At 42.8% G+C, this 20964-nt stretch overlaps 1 protein-coding gene across 2 annotated transcripts; it reads left to right on the top strand.

The window, feature by feature from the left end:
• Window positions 1-18986, top strand: fhip2b (FHF complex subunit HOOK interacting protein 2B). 2 transcript variants are annotated; one of them, XM_080434336.1, is made up of 19 exons: window positions 1-188; window positions 2431-2509; window positions 2778-2863; window positions 3633-3686; window positions 5087-5170; window positions 6880-6984; window positions 7415-7534; window positions 8133-8315; window positions 9593-9792; window positions 10455-10572; window positions 10736-10812; window positions 11667-11913; window positions 12686-12840; window positions 13336-13446; window positions 13714-13804; window positions 14196-14342; window positions 15206-15346; window positions 15559-15662; window positions 16259-18986. In XM_080434336.1, the coding sequence occupies exons 1-19, from the start codon at window positions 138-140 to the stop codon at window positions 16359-16361; spliced, it is 2256 nt and encodes a 751-aa protein (XP_080290462.1). In that variant the 5' UTR covers window positions 1-137; the 3' UTR covers window positions 16362-18986. The 2 variants fall into 2 exon arrangements, with proteins under 2 accessions (XP_080290462.1, XP_080290463.1); XM_080434337.1 differs by lacking the exon at window positions 3633-3686.
• Window positions 18987-20964: the final 1978 nt, after the last annotated feature.

Below are 20964 nucleotides of genomic sequence, written 5' to 3'. Positions count from 1 at the left end.
GTTTGGTTCCTGTGTGTCAGACAGACATAGTTTGTGTGTCAACATGTCGGATCAGTTGCTGGAGGCAGATAGTTGTTCTGATCATAAGGATTATGATTTAATAATCACATAGTAGTAGTTTATTGAAGGGATCTGACATGGATATGATCAACAAGCTGAGCACTTTGTTCCAGCAGGCGTTGGAGACGGTGAGTCTTGACACGTAGACATGTTGTTGTTATGTTTTGTTGTTTTCAGTGGTGGAAAGAAAGTACTCAAATGCTTTTACTTTATTTTTAAAGTAGCAATACTGCGATTGTAGATATACTCTGTTACAAGTAAAAGACCGGATTTCATTAATTTACTTGAGTAAATAGTACAAAAGTGTTGGTATCAAACATGTACTTAAAGTACCAAAAGTAAAAGTACTCAAATGTTTTACTTAAGTAAAAGTATCGATACTGCAATGTTAGAAATACTCTGTTCCAAGTAAAAGTCTGGAATTCAACATTTGCTTGAGTAAAAGTGCAAAGGTATTGGTATCAAAATGTACTTTAAGTACCAAAAGTAGAAGTACTCATTGTGCAGAATGTCCCATTTCACGTTTTCAAATGTATACAAATCTTCTGAAAATGGCAGGTATATGAGCTTGTAGATCTGCTATTTTCAAAAGGCCGAATGTATACAGAGCTGAAGTGGTTAATGTATGTTTTGTAATAATAATCAAAATCTACAAAGTAACTAGTAAAGTTTTCAAATCATTGTAGTGGAGTAAAAAGTATAATATTTGCCTCTTGAAATGTAGAGTAGAAGTAAAAGTATAAAAAACAGAGCTAACTGTCAAAATGTCAAAATTGTACTTAAGTGCAGTACTTGAGTAAATGTACATAGTTACTTTACACCAGTGCAACATGTAAATATCCCATTTCACTGTTGTGAAATGCATTGCACAATGCAATACATTTCACACATGTCAACATGAATTTACAAATAAGACTATATAGCCACTAATACATATAGCTTGAATACAGAACATATATCACACTGTAAAGTTAAATAACTTTGTACAGTAATGTAAGGCAGTGGTTCTCAAACTTTTTCATGTCAAGGACCCCCAAATTGACACTTATTAGCCCGCGGACCCCCATTTCAAAAGATATGCCAGGGACCCCCATAAGAGAAGATTTTTTACGGCTCTAGCAGTGATTCTCAACCATTTTAATTTCAAGGACCCCCAGTTTGACATGCATTAGGGCTACAGACCCCCATTTAATGGCATTCCTATCACTTGGACCGCAATTTATATTGTAAAATCTATGTCAATTTAACTCTGAGAGTGTACAAATGGAACCAATTTGGTTCCATTTGTACACTCTCAGAGTTACAGACCCATAAGGGTCCATTTGGTGCCTAATCTATCATTTAGCTGGGGACCCCCTGGAACTCCCTCAAGGACCCCTGGGGGTCCCCGGACCCCACTTTGAGAACCAATGTTTTACGGTTACATAATAAAGGAACTATGATTATAGATACTGATCGAGTAAGGGAATTCCACACAAACTAACTGTAGAGATAAAGTTAAGTTGAATGTAGTGTTGGTTCAAATAAAGTAGGTTTAGTTAGAGTTAGACTTGGGTAAAGGTCAATTCTATAATGTTGTATAGCAGGGTTAGTTCAGATAACCATCCTGTGGGTATAGTGTAGTAGAAGTTAGTTATAGTTTAGTTACAGTTGACTTATCTAGTTCACGTGGAAACCCCGAGGCATTTATCACTGCATTCCTTCACCTCCCCCCAGTCTCTCTCTCTCTCTCTCTCTCTCTCTCTCTCTCTCTCTCTCTTCAATTTTTCAATTCAAATTGGCACCTTTTATTGGCATGATTAAACATGCTTTTACATTGCTAATAGCCAAAACTGGAACAAAACAGTCAAAACAAAAAGAATGTATGTACGGTTACAAGGGAATTAAGAAGTGTGTGAACAGAGCTGTGTGTGACATATTGCAACGTAGGACAAACTAGCTTACAAAACCATAGGAATTGTGCATTTGCTGTCAGATTTATAGTTCTATAATATTGATCACTTGTGCAGGAATACACACATAGCATATATGATCATAAGTCTTTAAGGCGGTTGTATTGCATTGGACATCCTTCTCCTGTCACAATAGCTCACACATCTTGCTGCTGTGTTTGCACATTCTCTCTCTCTCTCTCTCTCTCTCTCTCTCTCTCTCTCTCTCTCTCTCTCTCTCTCTCTCTCTCTCTCTCTCTCTCTCTCTCTCTCTCTCTCTCTCTCTCTCTCTCTCTCTGCCCCCCCCCCCTTTCTGGTAGAATGTTAAGTTGTCAATTGAACGGAATGCTGAATGTAAAAATACATAGCAGAATGAAGACACTGTGTGTGTGTGTGTGTGTGTGTGTGTGTGTGTGTGTGTGTGTGTGTGTGTGTTCAGAGGGAGCCCTCAGTGGACCTGCTGGAATCATTTGTGGAACACTGGAAAGGAATCACCAGCTACTACCTTCAGACTAATGGTGAGACGTCTGTCTGTCTGTCCCTCTATCTCTGTCTGGCTGTCTCTGTCCATCTGTCTGTCTGAAGACTCACCTCTTGAGACTCCACCTTAGCCCCTGGCACTTGACCTACTGTAGCCTTGACGACCATGCTGACTTTATGCAGAGGTCAAAATGTAATTTAGATAGCATGTTATTTAGACAGATGCTAGGCCAATTTGTTTACATGGCATCCTATAGTTTCGATGTACAGATTAATTTTTGATAATGTTTGTGTGTGTGTGTGTAGATGACTCTCAGCCAGTCAGACAGACAGACATTCCTTGGCGTCTCAGACAGATGTTGGACATACTGGTGTATGAGGAGAAACAACAGGTAAACACACACACACACACACACACACACACACACACACCACGACACACACACACACAGTTTAACAATTTATTTATGTCCACACACAGGGAAAGCATACAGGGACACAAATATTTTAGGTGCAGTAAAGGTTACATTCACAAACTCATGGATATATCCTCATGATACAACACGCATGTCACTCAGAGTCAGCACTCCATGGGCACAAGTAGCAGCGGCTCCGCCATATATGGCAGCAGAGACAGCCCAATACTTTGCCAGCCTTTATGCCTAGTTTTTGGGCATCCCAAGTTGTCGAAACCCTCCAACAAACAGTCCGTGGGTATGTCCTAGGCTGGACCACCAGAGGAAACAAAGTTCTTAGCATTGCACTGCTGCTTGGTGTTAAAGCGCTCTCTGTAGTCGTTCTCGTGGGTCTGGAAGTTCTCCTATTGCTATTCCGACAGCGGACGGACATACCGCTGGAAGGCCACCGGCTCTATTGCCTCTCTTCCCGGTAGCTGTTAACGGGACGGGCCGTCAGGTAGCGTCGGCTGTTGGTAGATTCCTTCTTGCATGCAAGCTACACAGTCCAGAGAAGTTGCAAATGCATCCACTGCACCTACTACATTGACGATGGTACAGTAGTTACAACGGGCAGTTTAACGTCATGCCCAGGACACACACGCACACACATGTGTTTGTGTTACTGTACTTGTGACTGTGAGGACAGTGAGTTTGTGAATGCTATTTATAATTTTTATTGCCATTTGTAACCCTAACTCTAAAGCCGAAAATAGCAGATCTACAAGCTCACACCGGCGCGCAGCTAAGTATATATCGGGTATAACTCCAATCCTGACCCCTAAACCTAACCTCTAAATGTCTAATCCTAACCCCAACCTGAATCCTTTCCTATTTGTAAGCCTGACTCCCCAGATATTTAACTATAAACCAACCATTTCTCTTGTGAGGACCAGGTAAGTGGTCCTCACAATGTCTAGTCCTCAAATTCTACTATGCTTGTGGGGTCGTTTGGCCCTCACAAGTATAAAGTTATACAAGTACATGCATGCACACAAAAAACACACACACACACACACACACACACATACACGAAAGCGGCACTCAAAGCAATTTCCCAAGGTTGGCAGGCCTGACAAAACGGTAAATAAGATAAAAACAGAGACAGACAACTAAATAACCAATTTTTTAACACAAGGCTCGGGTGGTGCAGTGGTAAAGTGCCTGCCCACCACCACACAGAGTCTAGTGGTTCAAATCCACCACGGTTGTCGAGCGTCTACACACCAACACAATTGGCCCGTGTTCGGGGGGAGGGAAGCCCGGCGGGAAGGGTGATATTTGTCATTGCATTTACTCCTACGGGCCGGGGAGGCACCTGTCAGCAGGAAGTGTTGGTTATGACGACTGGGACAGAGCTGCTCACTGGCAGGTGAGCCAGTAGGGTACACAACCCACAGAAATGTGTGTTTGGGGAGGAATTTATCGGTGTAATGACAAAAAAAATTAAATGGTAAATGGTGCATTTATATAGCACTTTTATCCAAAGCGCTTTACATAGATTGTGCATTACATTCACCCATTCACACACCGATGGCGGAGGAAACCATGCAAGGCACCAACCTGCTCATCGGGAGCAATTAGGGGTTCAGCGTCTTGCTCAAGGACACTTCAACACTAACTCTGGGGGAGCCCTGGATCAAACTGGAAACCTCGCGGTTGCCATCCGGCCGCTCTACTGGCCACTCTACCCTTGAGCCACTGCCGCCCCCAAAAGTGGGGAGAAAAAGGGGTAAAACAATTATTGGCTGCTCAAAGAAAAAACTAAACATTAGTCACACAAGATGTACAGTATAGTAATCATGATAATATAGTTGACAAACTTGCCAGTAACATTTCCCTCATATAAAGTTAGTTCTACCACATGTATTTATTAACTCCCTCCAAATTGATATGATACCTGACTGACATATTCAGTTCCTCCAATACATAAAACCTTTGACCACTCATTTCCTATATATCATGAGTTGCTTGTATTGTCCCACCCCTAAATTGCCTAATTCATGCTCTGTCGCACAGCGGTGTCGCCAGGTGAAAATAGCCGATCTACAAGCTCACAACGCGTCACATCTGCGATGCATTGTGAGCTTGTAGATCGGCCATTTTCGTAACTGAAGATCCAGTGTTTGATTGTGTGTTTTTGTTTTGATTGCTGATCAGGACGTTGAGGATACTGGTGTCTGTATGGAATATCTGGTACAACACAAGCTAATGGAGACCCTGTGTACACTGGGCAAGGCTCAGGTAATACATGCACCCACGCACGCACACACGCACGCACACGCGCACATGCACATGCACATGCACGCGCACGCACACACACTGTCACTCAGTACTCTATGGGTATAAGTAACCGCGTCTCCGCCGGCATTCCAAGTTGTTGAAACACAACAACACAACAATACATACACACACACACACACACACACACACACACACACACACACACACACACACACACACACACACACACACACACACACACACACACACACACAGGTTAGGGCATGTCTACTCTCTCAAGACAGATGTGTTGCTCCCACACATTTTAAATCGCGGTTGTTGTTGTCAGGCAGAAACCTTGTATTTCCATACTCTGTCAGTCTGTGGGTTTTATAAATATTGAGCCAATGAAAAAGTATGAACAAGAGCTTGCTTGTGAATGAATAATAACCATGTTGGATCGATTGGAACACAGGTTATATATTTTTCCACTTCCTGATAAGTAAAAGTTTTGGTCATAGATTTCCACCCGTCAGCGACAAAAACCTTCCTAAGAATCTGGGGTGTGCCAGTGGAGGCCAGGGGACCCAATACAGAGAGGACTACTGCTGCTGTAAACAGAAAAACATGCCATACACTTACAGTTTAGGCATTTATCACACGCTCTCTTATCCAGAGTGATATACGAAGTACAAGATCAGAATAAATGACATGAGCCGTAGTCAACACACAATGATGAGGGTAAATGATCACTTGAATAGACTGTGAAGAAAGCCACAAATTGCTAAGAAAGAAACTAGGATACCAGGTGAACATCAAACCTAGCATAGGAACAACATGGTATCTAAATACATTCTTATCCTTTGTTGTCACCAAACATTATGTCTATCTAAAGATCCTTTATGCTCTACCATGTGTTTATCTACTATGTGGAAACAGCCCTTGTAGACTACGTGGTTGAGCCAATACGTCGACACTCTGTCTGTTTGCACTTTATCTCATGTACAAGGCGCTGGCACTCTTTCGCACCTTCATGTCTAATATCATGTACATACCTGCTGCTATGTGGACCTAGCGAAGTGCTGCCACCTTTGTGTCTAACCGTATGCAACGTATGTCTAACCTCATGAATATACTGTGCCAGCTGGATAACGCTGTATGTGTATTAGAGTTCTAAAATTCTGCCCTGAACCCGACCCCACGTTTTCGGGCCGGGCCGGGCCCAAAATCTATGCCAATTAGTTAGACTTTGAGGACAGTAAGCACATAATGACACCTTTTCGTGTTTTTCAGGCCTAAAAGTATGGTAATGGTTCGGGCCGGGCCGAGCCTCGGGGCGGCCCAGTAGGGCCCAGTTAGGGCCGGGGCTTAATTTTAAGGCCCTTTGAGAACTCAACTGTGTATGTATGTAGATATCATAGATTTTTGCTTTTCCTTGCTCTCCTTGCCACCCTCTCCTCTTTTAAATTACACTCTGTCTTTCAAGTGATTACTGCAAATCCATGAAGCCACCAACTCGTTTGCACACTTTCCTGAAACCACAAACAAAACAAAAATGAATTTGGCCCACTTCTCTACGTGATGTGACAATAAAAGTTAATTCCTCCAGCTGCTTACCCTCAGTGATAAATAAAGTACCTACGTACTGTACGTACGCACGCAAACGCGCACGCCATGTTACAAAGGCAAATGTACGGTACTGATTTTGAATCCTCTCCTCTCCTCTCCAGTATCCTCCAGGTATGATTCAGCAGGTTCTCCTGTTCTTCTCCAGGCTGTTGGCTCAGATCCAGAAACCTCTGCTTCACCTCATTAACATACACAGACCTGTCCAGGTACACACACACACACACACACACACACAAACACACACACACACACACACACACACACACACACACACACACACACACACACACACTTGTATTACTACAGGACATCAGAAAGTTTTTTTTAATGAATTTTTTAGTTTTACCTTTTTTTTTTTATCCTAAACCTGAAGCCGAAAATAGCTGATCTACAAGCTCACAACGCGTCGCACTGTGACCGTTGTGAGCTTGTAGATCAGCTATTTTCGGTGCGCAACGCCCGTGCACAAGGAAGTATAAATCAGGCATAACTTCAAACTTAACCTCTAAACCTAGGCTCTAAATGTCAACCCTGACCCTAACCCCAACCTGAATTGAAGCACACATGCACACGCACACACACACACACACACACAGGTGTGTGTCTTTCTGACCTGCGTTGTGGTTGTATTTCCAGAAGCTGATTGGCCTGTGTGGGCTACCTGCCTCCCAGCATGAGAAGGAGGAAGCTCAGTTCCTATTGGTGGTCTGCTCCAGGGTCAAACAAGACCCTTACGTCCTCAAATACATCCTACAGGTACCAGCAGTGGTGGAAAATAAATGAGTACATTTACTCAAATACTGTGCTTAAAGCTCCATTATGTAATTGTGGTGTGCATAAAATGTTATTTTGTCCAATCTGTATGGCAGAGTGTGTTAATATAATATAACTTATAAAGTTAAGGTGGTTGTATTTGGTCTCCCTGCTCTCCTGTTGAGACATTTAGATCCTGTGTCTAGGTTGGACACGACCTTTGACACGATCCCGTTTCTGGTTTGACACAAATGTTGACCTGAAGGTAAAAAAAAATCAATTTCTCCCCAGAGCAAGCAGGCAGGCTCTATTAGCTCAGTGGTAAACATTTCAGCACATGCGCAGGAGACCCGGGTTCAAATCCTGGGTAGAACAGTAAAGTTGCATAGTGCAGCTTTAAGTACAATTCTGAGGTACCTTTACTTTACTTAGTATTTCCATTTCTCAATACTTTATACTTTTACTCCATTACATCTCAGATGCAATTTTTTAATTTTTTACTCCTCAGCAATTATTTGACAGCTTTAGATACTTTGTAGATTTATATATTTATTTATGGATACAAGGTTTCCACCCGACGGTGACTGTATTTCTCTCTCAGATCCTAGACAAGTCATCGCCGGCAGACCAATCGCACGGCGGCACAGAAGCCTCCAACCAATCAGAACACCCCGTCTCCCCCCCGTCCAGTCCTGCCCAATCAGATTGCTGCGTCTCCAGCTGTGCCCCGCCCCCAGACTGCTCGGGTCTCCTCCATGCCTTGGTCCGACTCACTGGAAGCCAGGTGACTGTTAATATGGGGGACATCACCCTTGGGCAGGGGTCTTCAACAGGGGGTCCGGGGGGGTCATCATAGTTACTACAGGGGGGCCGCAAAATCTTTGTGTGAAAGGAACTTTCTTTTATTAGCAGTCGAATCCTAGCATGTTTTTAAAATATATATATTTCTGCCTTTAATGATAGTTATACAGTAGACTGACAGGAAATGGGGAGAGAGATTGGGGGGTGACATGCAGCAAAGGTTGTCAGGATCAGACTCGAACCTGACTCGAACCTGTGACACGCTGGATTACCAGTTTACGTGCCCAGACGGCTACACCAGCCGCCCGGGCTAGCATCCCTAATTTGAAGGGAACATTAGCCCTCCCTCCTCTCTCAGTTCCCCTGCTATTTTGTTGAGTTTGTGTATGTGGGTATTGCCCCCCACAAATTTGCCAAAACCCCCCAATATGGTAATCGCTCTCGTTTTGAGCGACCTGGGAGGTGTGTGCCAGTCACAGGTGTGTGACTGGCACCTGAGGATGGGTCTTGCAACTTTGTTCAGTTTGTGTATGCTCCAAGCAGCAACACTGCCCCCATGGAAAGATGCCACGTTTGTCCCTTCAGGATAAGGCCTGTGCAATGTTCAATGTTACGCAGAGTGGCAGCATTATTTGGTGTCAGCCCTGGTACCATTTCCAAACTTATGACCAAGTTCCGTGAGACTGGTGAAGTCAAAGACAGACCACTAAGACAGACCGGTTCCTTACCCTTGTTTCACTGAGGAACCATAGGCTTTCTTCCAGAGATTTACAGGCAAGATTTGCACAATGGTTATGGTACCGCAGCCAGATGTCAAAGTTGCAGGACCCATGCTCAGGTGTCAGTCACACACCTGTGACTGACACACACCTATGCCAGCAGGTGTGTGCTGGCAGGTTGCTCAAAACGAGAGCGATTACCAACAGAAGCATATTGGGGGATTCTGGCCGATTTTTTGAGGGCGCTACCCACACGTTTAGCTGTGTTGCTCGCTCCACGATTGCACGATACTTACAAGTTATACCTAGTTGTAAAGGTGACTAATAAACAATAAAAAATATATAAAACGATACAAATTATATAAAATACAATACCAATTGGTATTATTGAAGGGGAGAAATAATGTAACCGAATGTAAGTTTCCAAACATTTTGTGAGGAGTTTACTATATCATGATATGGCATTTTATGTAATGTTATGTCATAAATGATACAGTATGTCATGTTGTAATTATTCCTGTGATTTGTTCTGTTGCGTCAGAATGGTCGTGTGTGTCTGAAAGCCTATGAGAGCCTGTTGCTGCTGGCCAGCCTCCAGGCGGAGGGCTCAGGGGAGACTCTGGCTCATCACACCCAGCTGACAGCTCTCCTGGCTGGGAGACTCTGCCAGCTCTACTCCCTGCTGCCCCTGGACACCCTGGATGTACTCAACCTGCACAACTGGCCTCACACACACTGGAGGTAACACGCAACAGTGCACACACACACACACACACACACACACACACACACACACACACACACACACACACACACACACACACACACACACACCAGAGGTGTGGACTCAAGACTTGGACTTTAGATTACCTTCCAACAAACTTAAGACTTGTTTGGGACTCGAAACTAAAAGTTGAGGACTTGGACTTAACTTGGTAGCCTGGCATTGGCCAGACTGATAACGTGGATTCACTCTCACGTTCCTCCCCGGTATCAGTCTGGACTTCGGCCCATAGGGAGCGAGTATGAGAAATCAGAAAATGATTTACGGACAGCAGTTGAAACGCTGTCACTGATTGGCCCGATAATTTTCTGATTTCTCATACTCGCTCCCTATGGGCCGAAGTCCAGACTGATACCGGGGAGGAACGTGAGAGTGAATCCACACCAATGCCAGGCTATTAACTTGGTGCTTCCAACAAACTTGGGACTTGCCTCGGGACTTGAGAGCAAAGACTTGAGACTTACTTGTACTTGCAAAACCGCGACTTTGTCCCACCTCTGGCACGCACACACGTACGCACGCAAGCACGCACGCACGCACGCACACACACACGCGTACACACAGTATTTTCCGTTCCGGCGGACCTGTGAAGACCTGACAGTGGTGTGGTTTCTCTCAGTTCCCAGTTCTCCCAGTCGTGTCCGGAAGAGTGTCTGGTGTTTCCTGGTAGTGATCACATGACCCGCTTCTTCTCCTGGCTGGACTTCCTGGATCATCTGATGAAGGAGTCTCCACAGGTACATTAACACTACTAGTAGTACTACTAGTGTTACTACAGTATTACTAGTAACAATACACTACCTGAACAACTCAAGGAGACTCCATACTGTTCTAATGCAACTCTGTGTGTGTGTGTGTGTGTGTGTCTCTGTGTGTGTGTGTGCGTGCGTGTGCGTGCAGGTGTTAGCGGTGAAGCTAGCCCAGGCGGTTCATCAGTATTGGCTTTCAGGTGTCTTTGCGTCTCATCTGACTCACATGTAAGAAATTAAGGCAGTGATTGATAACTTTGAGCCATGTCACCATGTCAGGCCGTCACATATCACTTCATGCATTAGGGGCCGCATCCACTGAGGCTTTTTTCCCTGGCTGAAAATGCTGGGGCGCTCGCCTGGGAGCGCTTCCAGGTGCCTGAATTGAAAATATTTTAGCTCTCGCCAGGCAGAGGAAAGCGTGTGCACAAGCTAAATACCCAGCACCACCAAAAATGTGGCGCTCCCATTATAAACAATTAAAAACATGCTCTCAGCTCAGGAAAAAAACCATCTTGGTCATTCAGTCATTTGGATTCTATAGAAGGCAACATGTCTTCAATGGAAGCATGTTGCACAGTGATATCCTATCTAGTATCTACAAGCTCTTGCTTGTAAGACCTCAGATGTGACTCTTTGTGTCTCCTACCGAAACCGCTGCCAGTCAATTATTGGCTTAGGAATGCGACAAAAGCTAAAAAATATCCATGGGGTCACTAATCGATAGGAAAAGGGTAATTTTGGGGGTGAACTATCCCTTTAAGATTAGAGCATTTGAAGTGGTCAAACTAGAAATAACATCTTCTCGGATATTTCATATAAAAGCAAAGGTTAGAGCCTCCATTTGTGATTTCTTCACCTGGTTGGTTGGCAGTATGTACAACAGCAGGAACAAAATTACTAAAACATCATCATTTTACATATTGTGTTAATTGTTTAGGAATTAGCGCTAGTGTGGGGGGGGCTCCTTTCACACTGTTTCACAAATCGCACATTAGGACTTGGCCATACAGACATTTTCAGAGATTTAGCTTCAATCCATGTGTGTGTGTGTGTGTGCGTGTGCGTGTGTGTGGTTCCAGGTGTGAGCAGCGTGTGTTGGTCAGCACCGTGCTGTTGCGGTGCGTTCTCCGGCAGGTCCAGTCCCCCGCCTTACTGGACCAACTGGTTTTGTTCTTGCTGGGAGCAACGCACACACAGCCAGAGGAAGCCAGCGCTCACACACACTCTCTCCTACGGGGAACGCACACACGGCCGGAAGACGCCAGCGCGCACACACACTGCCTCCGATACCACATCATACAGAACTGTGACCACATCTCTGATGAGGTAAGTGTGTTTGTGATCAATAGCAGTTATTGTAACAGTGATTAATATCATTATTTGATAGCAGTGATTAATAACTTTAAGCCATTATTTATTCTGCATTTGAGCCACAGAACCACCATTTGATGCGATTTTGCCTCTCAGACCCAAAACTTAGAATATTTTGTTATCGTTGGATAAGATTTTGTCGAAATTACAATTCTTCTACATTCTCTAATTGTCTAGACTTCTTGTAAATTATGTAATGCAGATGTTTAACAATAATTTAACTCCTGAGAGCGTAAAATGAAACCAAATGGACCCGTAAGGGTCCATTTGCTTTCATTTTACGCTCTCAGGAGTTAAAGATCTATAGGGGTCCATTTGGTTACCAACTCTCCATCATTTAGCTGGGGACCACCTGGAAACTCCTCAAGGACCACTGGTGGTCCCCGGACCACTGGTTGAGAACCAAATTCACTGTTACTGAATATTAATTTACATATGACTCCATTCCCACACATTTATATCCGCTCATATCTAAGTGATATCTGTTAGTTGCACAAGAGACGGAAGTACTCTGCCATATTTTCATGTTTCATTTTGAGCACACGCCTCATGTGTATTTGATGCTGTTTTGTGATTTGACGTTTTCCTTTTTCTTATGATTATCTGTTTTGTCAATGCAATTTGTGGGAACTTCACGCTTGTATGAGAAATGATTTCACCCATATTTTTACACTTGTGATGTGACAATAAACTTGAAGTTGTCTGTCTTGTCTCTGTCTGTCTGTAGATCAGCCTGGTGACTCTGGGTGTGTTTGAGGAGATGCTACTGAAGCCCCACAGGGACATTCTGATGAACCTGCTTCTGAGGAACTTGGTGCAGCGCCGATACATCACAGTGCCCCCTGCTGGAGCGGAGGAGAGCCACTCTGCCGAGGACAACGAGTGAGTTTACCACTTTAGCCGTATGTACGAAGAATTGCAACATAGCCGATCTACAAGCTCATATAACGCGTCGCCATGTGACCCGTTGCCAGCTTGCAAATCTTCTGTTCTGGCTATTTTTTATTTTTTATATGACATGCCAAAAATAGGGACGCAAGGTTAAAATTGGTTAAAGGCACTTTATAATACAAATCAGCCAATGAGTCTGTTTCTGTCTGTTCATTCTGGATGTAATTGGTCAGTTTCTAGTCTATGTTGTGGCGCCCCTTACTGTTGTAAACTCAACATTCAACTCATCTTTCACAAATAATTGCTAATAATTATAAAGAAAATCTAACTATATCCTAACGAATCATACATCATAAGAATTCATTGCGTGAAGTTGTTTGTTTGTAGTATTCAATGTGATCATCATCCAATGTTGAAGTTGTTTATTTCATTATCCTTTCATCCATTGTGGGAGAAATCAGTGTCTCTCTCTGTCTCTCTCTCTAGTTTCCTAGATGAAGATCCATTCTTCTCGGATGACTCTTTCCTTCCTGCTCCACCTGAAGGTCAACCCCAGCAGGCTGAAGGTCACACACAGGCCGCTGACATCGTCAACAGGTACGGGACCCCGAAAGGTCAAAGTTCACTGGCTGTTTTGAACCACTTTTAAACCCTCTGGACTTAGTAAACTGTCTCTGTATTTGTGGTTGTGTGCTTGTAGATTGCTATTTTTGGCGAATGTTTCCCACAGAATATGGATGCCGGGGATATTAATTACCTCTTACTTCAAAGTGATGATCAGAGCTGAATCTTGGACCTAATAGAGTGTGTGTGTGTGTGTGTGTGTGTGTGTGTGTGTGTGTGTGTGTGTGTTTGTGTATGTAGTTTTCTCTGTCTGGTTCCAGTGGAGGTGAAGTCGGCGTGTTTGGTTCAGGGAGCAGCTTATGACACGTACATACATGATGCACATAGAATGGTAACTGTCTGTCTGTCTGAGTGTCTGTCTATAGATACGTATATCATAGGCCTGTCACAATTATTACATAATCGCCTAATCACAATTATTTTAATGAACTCTCCATGTTGAACAATATTAACCCATTTAGACTCGGTGCCGTGCTATGAGCTTGTAGATCTGCTATTTTTGCCCAAAGAAATAAAAAAATGACACAAATGTGTTCCCGGTCTTAAAGGGTTAATACATTTTGCTTGTAGATTGACTATTTCCACCATTTATTTGATTTATTGTGAACGTACAATGTTATTAAATATGTCAGTTATTTGTCATATCTGCCCTGTGGAGTTCTTTGTTTCAGAAGCCAAACAAGCCAAACAGGAATGGTTCATTGTCATCCTCTGCTATTAAGTTCCAGGAATGTTTGACTGTGTCAGAGTCGTGGGCGTGGCAGGAGAGCCTTCCTCTCTCCTCCTCTTCCTCAGACCAGGGGACGTCCTTCTATGAAGGACACTTCCTCAAGGTGCTGCTAGACCGTCTGGCACGCCTCCTAGAGCAGGTAGGACGCCCGTCTGTCAGTCTGTCTGTCTGTCGAGTTTTTTGAGTGTATCATCTTCATGCAAATGCTCCTCTTTTTTTTCCTGCGTAAGTAGTTTTTACCTGTTCTTATTGCCAGCTTTATCTTTATTCTTTATTCTTCTTCTATTGCACCTAGTATTCTGCACTTTATGTTGGCGTTAGCCAAGCCTGCTTGTCACGACTACAGTTAGTCTAAAACGCGGCCGCTCGCCTCTTAACAGGGGCACGGAAGTATGATCACACCCCCCTGATTCTTGCCTCCCTACACTGGCTCCCTGTTCGTTACAGGATTCAGTTTAAGACGTTAATGTTTGTTTTTAAGTCTTTAAATTGGGTTGGCACCATTGTACATATCGGAGCCTCTACCTCCCAATAGCTCTGCAAGGGTCTTGAGGTCTACCGACCAGTCACTCCTTAAGGCCCCAGCAACAAAGCTAAAGACCTGGGGAGATAGATCATTTTCCGCCGTAGTGCCAAAACTGTGGAATGAGCTTCCACCCCATGTTAGAGCGTCTCAAACCCTGCCTGTGTTTAAATCACGTTTGAAAACTCACTTGTACTCCTTAGCGTTCGAAAATTGAGATTGAGAGTTGTTGTTCCACCAGGCATTGTGTCTATATGTTGTCCTGTTCTATTATATTTTGTTACTGAGTGTACAGCACTTTGGTTCAAATGTGCTTTATAAATAAAGTGGATTGGATTGGATTCTAATCTATTATGATTTTGTTATATTGTCACCACAGTCTTACATCAACATTTAGTCTTACATTTGACTGCTTGTATCTGTATGAGTGAGTGATAAATAAACCCTCTCTTCTCCTCTCCTCTCCTCTCCTCTCTCAGCCATATGAGTTAAATCTCCAGTTGACCTCGTTGTTGTCCAGACTGGCATCGTTCAACCACCCTGTCCTCCATGAGTATCTGTTAGACCCGTACATCACCCTGACGCCTGGGGCCAGAACCCTGTTCTCTGTCCTCATCAGGGTAACGCGCGCACACACACACACACACACACACACACACACACACACACACACACACACACACACACACACACACACACACACACACACACACACACACACACACACATTTGTATTACTATATGTAAGGACATAGACATTTTATGATGACAAAAAAAATGCTAAAAGTACCTGAAAATGGTATTTAACTGTGTGTGTGTGTGTGTGTGTCAGGTGATAGGTGAGTTGATGGATAGGATTCAGCATGTGTCTAATCTGACAGACAGACTGGCTAACGTCAGGAAACAGCTGATGGGCCTGGAGAGCAACCACACCGGGTAAGAAACTAGTTCAATTCAATTGTATTATAGTGCCAGGAGTCCCAGGACACACTTACATAGATATGACATATCTATGTAAGTGCAGACATACCTTGGTAATTCGTTCTCATGTCTTTGTTAATTAGGCTTGTTTTTTTCTTGACCACGGTGTTAAGATGTTATTTAGACAAATGCTCGGTTTACCTGGTGTCCTAATAGTTTCAATGTACAGATCATTCTTTTATAGTATTGTTTAGGCTTATAGGTTCTTGGTTTACCTGTGATCCTAGTTTACTGAGGCACTATGCTGTCTCTCTGCATTTGCTTACTGTAAATCGCTCTGGATAAGAGTGTCTGCTAAATGCCTACATTGTAAATTGTGCATATAGTCAGCAGAGACCCGACATTGTCCCACCTTGAGCAAGCAATGTTTGCGACAGTGGCAACGAAAAACTGAGACAGAGAGGGAGAAAAAGCAAGAATAGCAGCAACAACAAGACTTTAAGAACCACTAGTTTAAGCAGTTAAACCCCATCATCCGTATTCCACCATGTGAATGAATGATCACATTGTGAACTGTGTGGTGTTTTGTTTTGTGTTGTTTTGTTACGTAGGGAGGAGTTTGACACCCTGCTGAAGGGAGTGATTGTTCTGGAGGAATTCTGTAAGGAGCTGGCTGCTATCGCCTTCGTTAAGATCCCTGCAGACCAGGACTGATGCACCTGGACTATTACTACACCTACACTATGACTACACCTGGTCCAATACCAATGGGTCTCAGCGTCGGGTTCGGGGACCACCTCCAAATGTAACCCCTTAACGGCCTGTAACTCTGAGAGTGTACAAATGGAACCAAATAGAACCGTAAGGTTCCAACCTTTAACAAAGTGGTTGACGTCTTCATCAGGAAGGATTGAGTGAGACCTGGCTGTCTATAATAAACTGTTGGATGTTTTCCCCCAAAGAGTTGTTTTCTGCCGTGGAGCTTCATCCAGCACATGTTCAACCACTACTTCCGGCAGCAGGAGTGCTCTGTGCTAGCCTGGTTCCAGATGAATCTATGAAATATGGGTCGGGTTTATCACCAGAGGCATTTTTTTAAATCCGCCCCTTGGAAATACACGTTCCACACAGAGATTCCAGACTAATATCTACGCAGTGACATTAGTCTGGCCATGCCAGGCTAGCTCTGTACAGCTGCTGGAACAGATGGAGAATCATGGTATCATGCCCAACGTGGTTGACCAAAGGGCTGCTGGTTCAGATCTTTAGGGTGAAGGTGAGGGTCACCCCGTGAGGAAGTACCAGGGTCTCATATACTGGTTCCCCCAAGTTCAAGAACATGAGCCCTTATTACCCTGTGCCCCATCAGCTGCATGAAGACCCTGAGCCTCACAACGACCCGGACGCTGGACTAAATTAACACATTTGTTTGGAGTCCAAAGAGTTGTGCCCTGCGTTCAGATGTGAAGGTTAAATTGTACACTCTCAGAGTTACAGACCCGTAAGGCTCCATTTGGACCCCTTTTGGTGGGCCCCGGACCAGACTTTGACGACCAGTGGTCTATGAAACACCTGCATGTAATATACCTGGTCTATCCTGAACAAAGACAACTGATTAATCCTAATCCAACTGGACCAGTACCAGCCAGGGCAGGGGTCCAGGAGCTCTATGACATCATATGATGATATGATGAATGCAGTAATAACCCCTTAAATGCTACCATCTTTATCTGTGATGCTTCGTGTGTGATAGTATGTTTTTGGTTTTATATTGTTATAAACGGATAATAATAAAAAAAAAAACAGAACAAACACCTCCAAGGTTGTACATGGAATGTGAGGCAGAATGTGATGTCGTCGTCACCAGACGGCGAAGGTGAATTGTTTGTATTATTATATTCATATGATTATTTATTAAGACATTATAACCATGTCTGTCTCTCCTCCCTCAGTAGCCAACATGGAATTGGTGTCTTAAGGTGGATTATTCCCTAAAATTGTGTTTTACGGTACCTTTTGTATTTTAAAGAGTCTTTAACCACTTAAACCCTGTCTACTTATTGGACCGGCGTCCCCCAGGGCTCGGTACAAGGTCCTTTTTTTGTTCGACACTAAATATGTTTGGCAAAAATATTAGGTTTATTTTTTTTACAATACAGTAACTGCCTAATTGAGTTGGCTAAACACCCTTGTGCAGTTAATAAATCATGGACTTGCATTTTGTTAATATCTTTTAGGGGATGTTTTATGCTAGACTTCAAATCAGTCTGCATTTTAAAATAACAAAAAGAATGCATTCAAATGCATGTTAAACTGCAAAAATGCAACTTTGACAAGAACATGACAGCACAATGAAATGGGTTGGATTACATTTGAATCAGATTCAACAAGTTTACAGAAGTAAACGTGGGCGGAATTATTTCTCGAACAAACTCTGTACCTCAAGCATGTTTAATTTATCTGCAAATAGATTTTCATTCCGTACTAAAATGAACAGAAACCCAAGTTTTTTTTATTTTATTTTTTTTTATTTATTTTGGTTATCTTGTTCACAAACAGTGTTGGAATCGAAAATATACATTGTCCTTTAAATCAGTGTTTCTCAAACATTTTCATGTCAAGGACCCCCAAATTAATATGTATTTGGCCACGGACCCCCATCTGAAAATATGTTTTGGCCAGGGACCCACATACAAGATTTGTTTTGTTAAAATGTTTTTTTCTAAAAGCTCACAACCCGTCCCGATGGGACTCGTTGTGAGCTTGTTACAAAATAGCTAATGTAAGTAGGGTTATTTACAAATCGCTAATGTAAGGGTTCAAGTGGTTAAACTGATTTTGATGCTACATTAACACATTTTTACTGGGGACCCCCTCTAGGACCGCTGGACTTTGACAACCAGTGCATCAAGGTCCATTACTCTGAATTCTTAAGTTATCCTCATATTTTATTACAGGAAGTTGAGTTTCCAAACTTCCTTTTTGAAATGTTAAACCAAAGAACATGTTCTGTGGCAACATGTGTATGTTATTCTAATAACTGCAAGGTTTATGGCAGTAAAATGGAAAACACTTGAAAAAAGACGATTGTGTTTCGGTCTCTGTTTTATAAAGATGTTTTTCACTGTAGATCATGTGCTGCCTTCTTATTCACATCAATTCATCAGAATGTTATGAAGTGGTTAATGTATGTTTTGTAATAATAATCTAATTCTACAAAGTAATCAGTAAACTAATGTGTTCAAATAAGTGTAGTGGAGTAAAAGTACAATATTTGGATCCGAGATGTCGTGGAGTAGGAGCAAAATACCTCAAAATTGCACTTAAGAACAGTACAAGTAAATGCTGTTTGTTACTTTCCACCTCTGCAAATTGGGTGATCATTCAAATAAGCATTGCTCTGAAAATGCACTCTTAACATTCTCTGCACGTGCTCTCGCTGCCCCCTTGTGGAGAATATGGTGAAGGATGACTCATCTGACCATAATAAATCACTTTTTATCCTCATCTGTGTAAAACCAGTGTCTATGGTTTTTACACTGAGCTCTCACATAATATACGATTGTGCATTAGTCTTTATAATGAGGAGGTAATGCACTGTAACCCTGCTTTAATATCCCACTCTATGAAGTTGATGCTGATGGACTGTTCTTCTAACTGACTGTGGTGTAAAGCAACTAAGTACATTTACTCAAGTAATGTACTTAAGTACAATTTTGAGGTACTTTTACTTTACTGGAGTATTTACAATTTTCAATACTTTTACTTTTACTCCACTACATCTCTGAGGAAAATATTGTACTTTTACTCCACTACAATTATTTGATAGCTTTAATTACTGGTTACTTTGCAGATATAAATTATTATATTATAAAACACACATTGACCACTTCTGCCCTATTTTATACATAGGCTATTTCAAAATAGCAGATCTACAAGCTCACAACGTGTTGCATCGCGACGCGTTGTGAGCTTGTAGATCTGCTATTTTAAAACATTTAAGTAATTTGACTTTAGTATATTTTGATGTCAATACGTTTGTACTTTTACTCAAGTGACATTTTGAACACAGGCCTTTTACTTGTAACAATATTTTTATAGTGCGGTATGTATTGCTACTTTTACTTAAGTAGAATATCTGAGTACTTCTTCCACCGCTAACTGACAGTCTGATCACGTCCAGGGTGACATTCTCAGTCACCTGAGGCAGTGCTTCTCAAATACTTTCAACTCAAGGTCCCCCAAATTGATATGCATTTGGCTGGCTGCGCAAACCCTGAAAGTATTTTGTGCCTTAAGAGAAGATTTGTCCCCAAAAAAATTCAACATGCTCACAACAAGTTGCGATGCAACAAAAACTATTAGGGCTTAATGTTTCTCCTTTTTGCTGGAACCCCCTCAAGGACCCCTGGGGGTCCCCGGACCTCAGGTTGAGAGCCGGTGACCTGAGGAACAGTTGCTCTTAATATGTTTTTCCTGCACAAAAAACACATATCACACTCAACTCAAATGTCTTTCCCATAGACTTAAAGGCACATCACGCAGCATCACAATTGATTTTAGCTGGGGCCACATGTTTTAAGCTTGTAGATCAGCTATTCTGGGGTTTGCGGACCCCATTTGGGACCCCATTTGGGACCCCATTTGAAACAAGCCATTAGGCTTTCATGGGCTTTTCAATCCTATTTAGTTGACCTTGTATTTAAACTGTACTTTCGTGCGCTTTTTTTCTGCAAACTTCTAAATAAAGTATTCTGTCAATCAATCAATCAATCAATCAATCAATGGGTTTAGGGTTAAAACTTAAATTCATAATTCAGATCTTAAAATGTTGGTCTTCAAGTATAGTAGGCCTAATACAAACGTGTTTGTGTACGTGCATGTGTGCGTGCGTGCCGATGTGATATACAGGCCTACATGCAGTCATAATTGCATTTTGTGTTCATAATTCCATCACAGTGCAGTGAGTGAAGACATTCTGTTCTCTGCTCTGCCCTGTTGCTTCTGACGCCCCCCGTGGCCAGCTCTTGTCGCTGCACCCGCAGCCCCTCCCCTCCCTGCGCAGCGTGAACAGCAGGTCTGACATCAGCAACACCCGCAGTCTCTCTCTCTCTCTCTCTCTCTCTCTCTCTCTCTCTCTCTCTCTCTCTCTCTCTCTCTCTCTCTCTCTCTCTCCCCCTCCTTCCCTCCTTCCTTCCCCATCTCTCGCCTTCCCACCACCAAACCAGATCCCCATTATATCGTTCTCCTCCGATCTCTCCATATCTTTCTTGTCTTATTTCTCTCTCATCCATCCATCCCTCCCATCATCACCATC

This window comes from Gymnoscopelus braueri, assembly GCF_963280865.1.
Source record: "Gymnoscopelus braueri genome assembly, chromosome: 7".
In the NCBI taxonomy this organism is placed as follows: domain Eukaryota; kingdom Metazoa; phylum Chordata; class Actinopteri; order Myctophiformes; family Myctophidae; genus Gymnoscopelus; species Gymnoscopelus braueri.
This window is presented reverse-complemented; position numbering and strand designations above follow the sequence as displayed.

Excerpts from the sequence above, each read along its gene's own strand:
- fhip2b (XM_080434336.1), top strand. The coding sequence starts at position 138 with ATGGATATGATCAACAAGCTGAGCACTTTGTTCCAGCAGGCGTTGGAG. Across the intron at positions 2,510-2,777 it reads CTACTACCTTCAGACTAATG|ATGACTCTCAGCCAGTCAGA; the intron begins GTGAGACGTCTG and ends GTGTGTGTGTAG. Across the intron at positions 7,535-8,132 it reads TCCTCAAATACATCCTACAG|ATCCTAGACAAGTCATCGCC; the intron begins GTACCAGCAGTG and ends TTTCTCTCTCAG.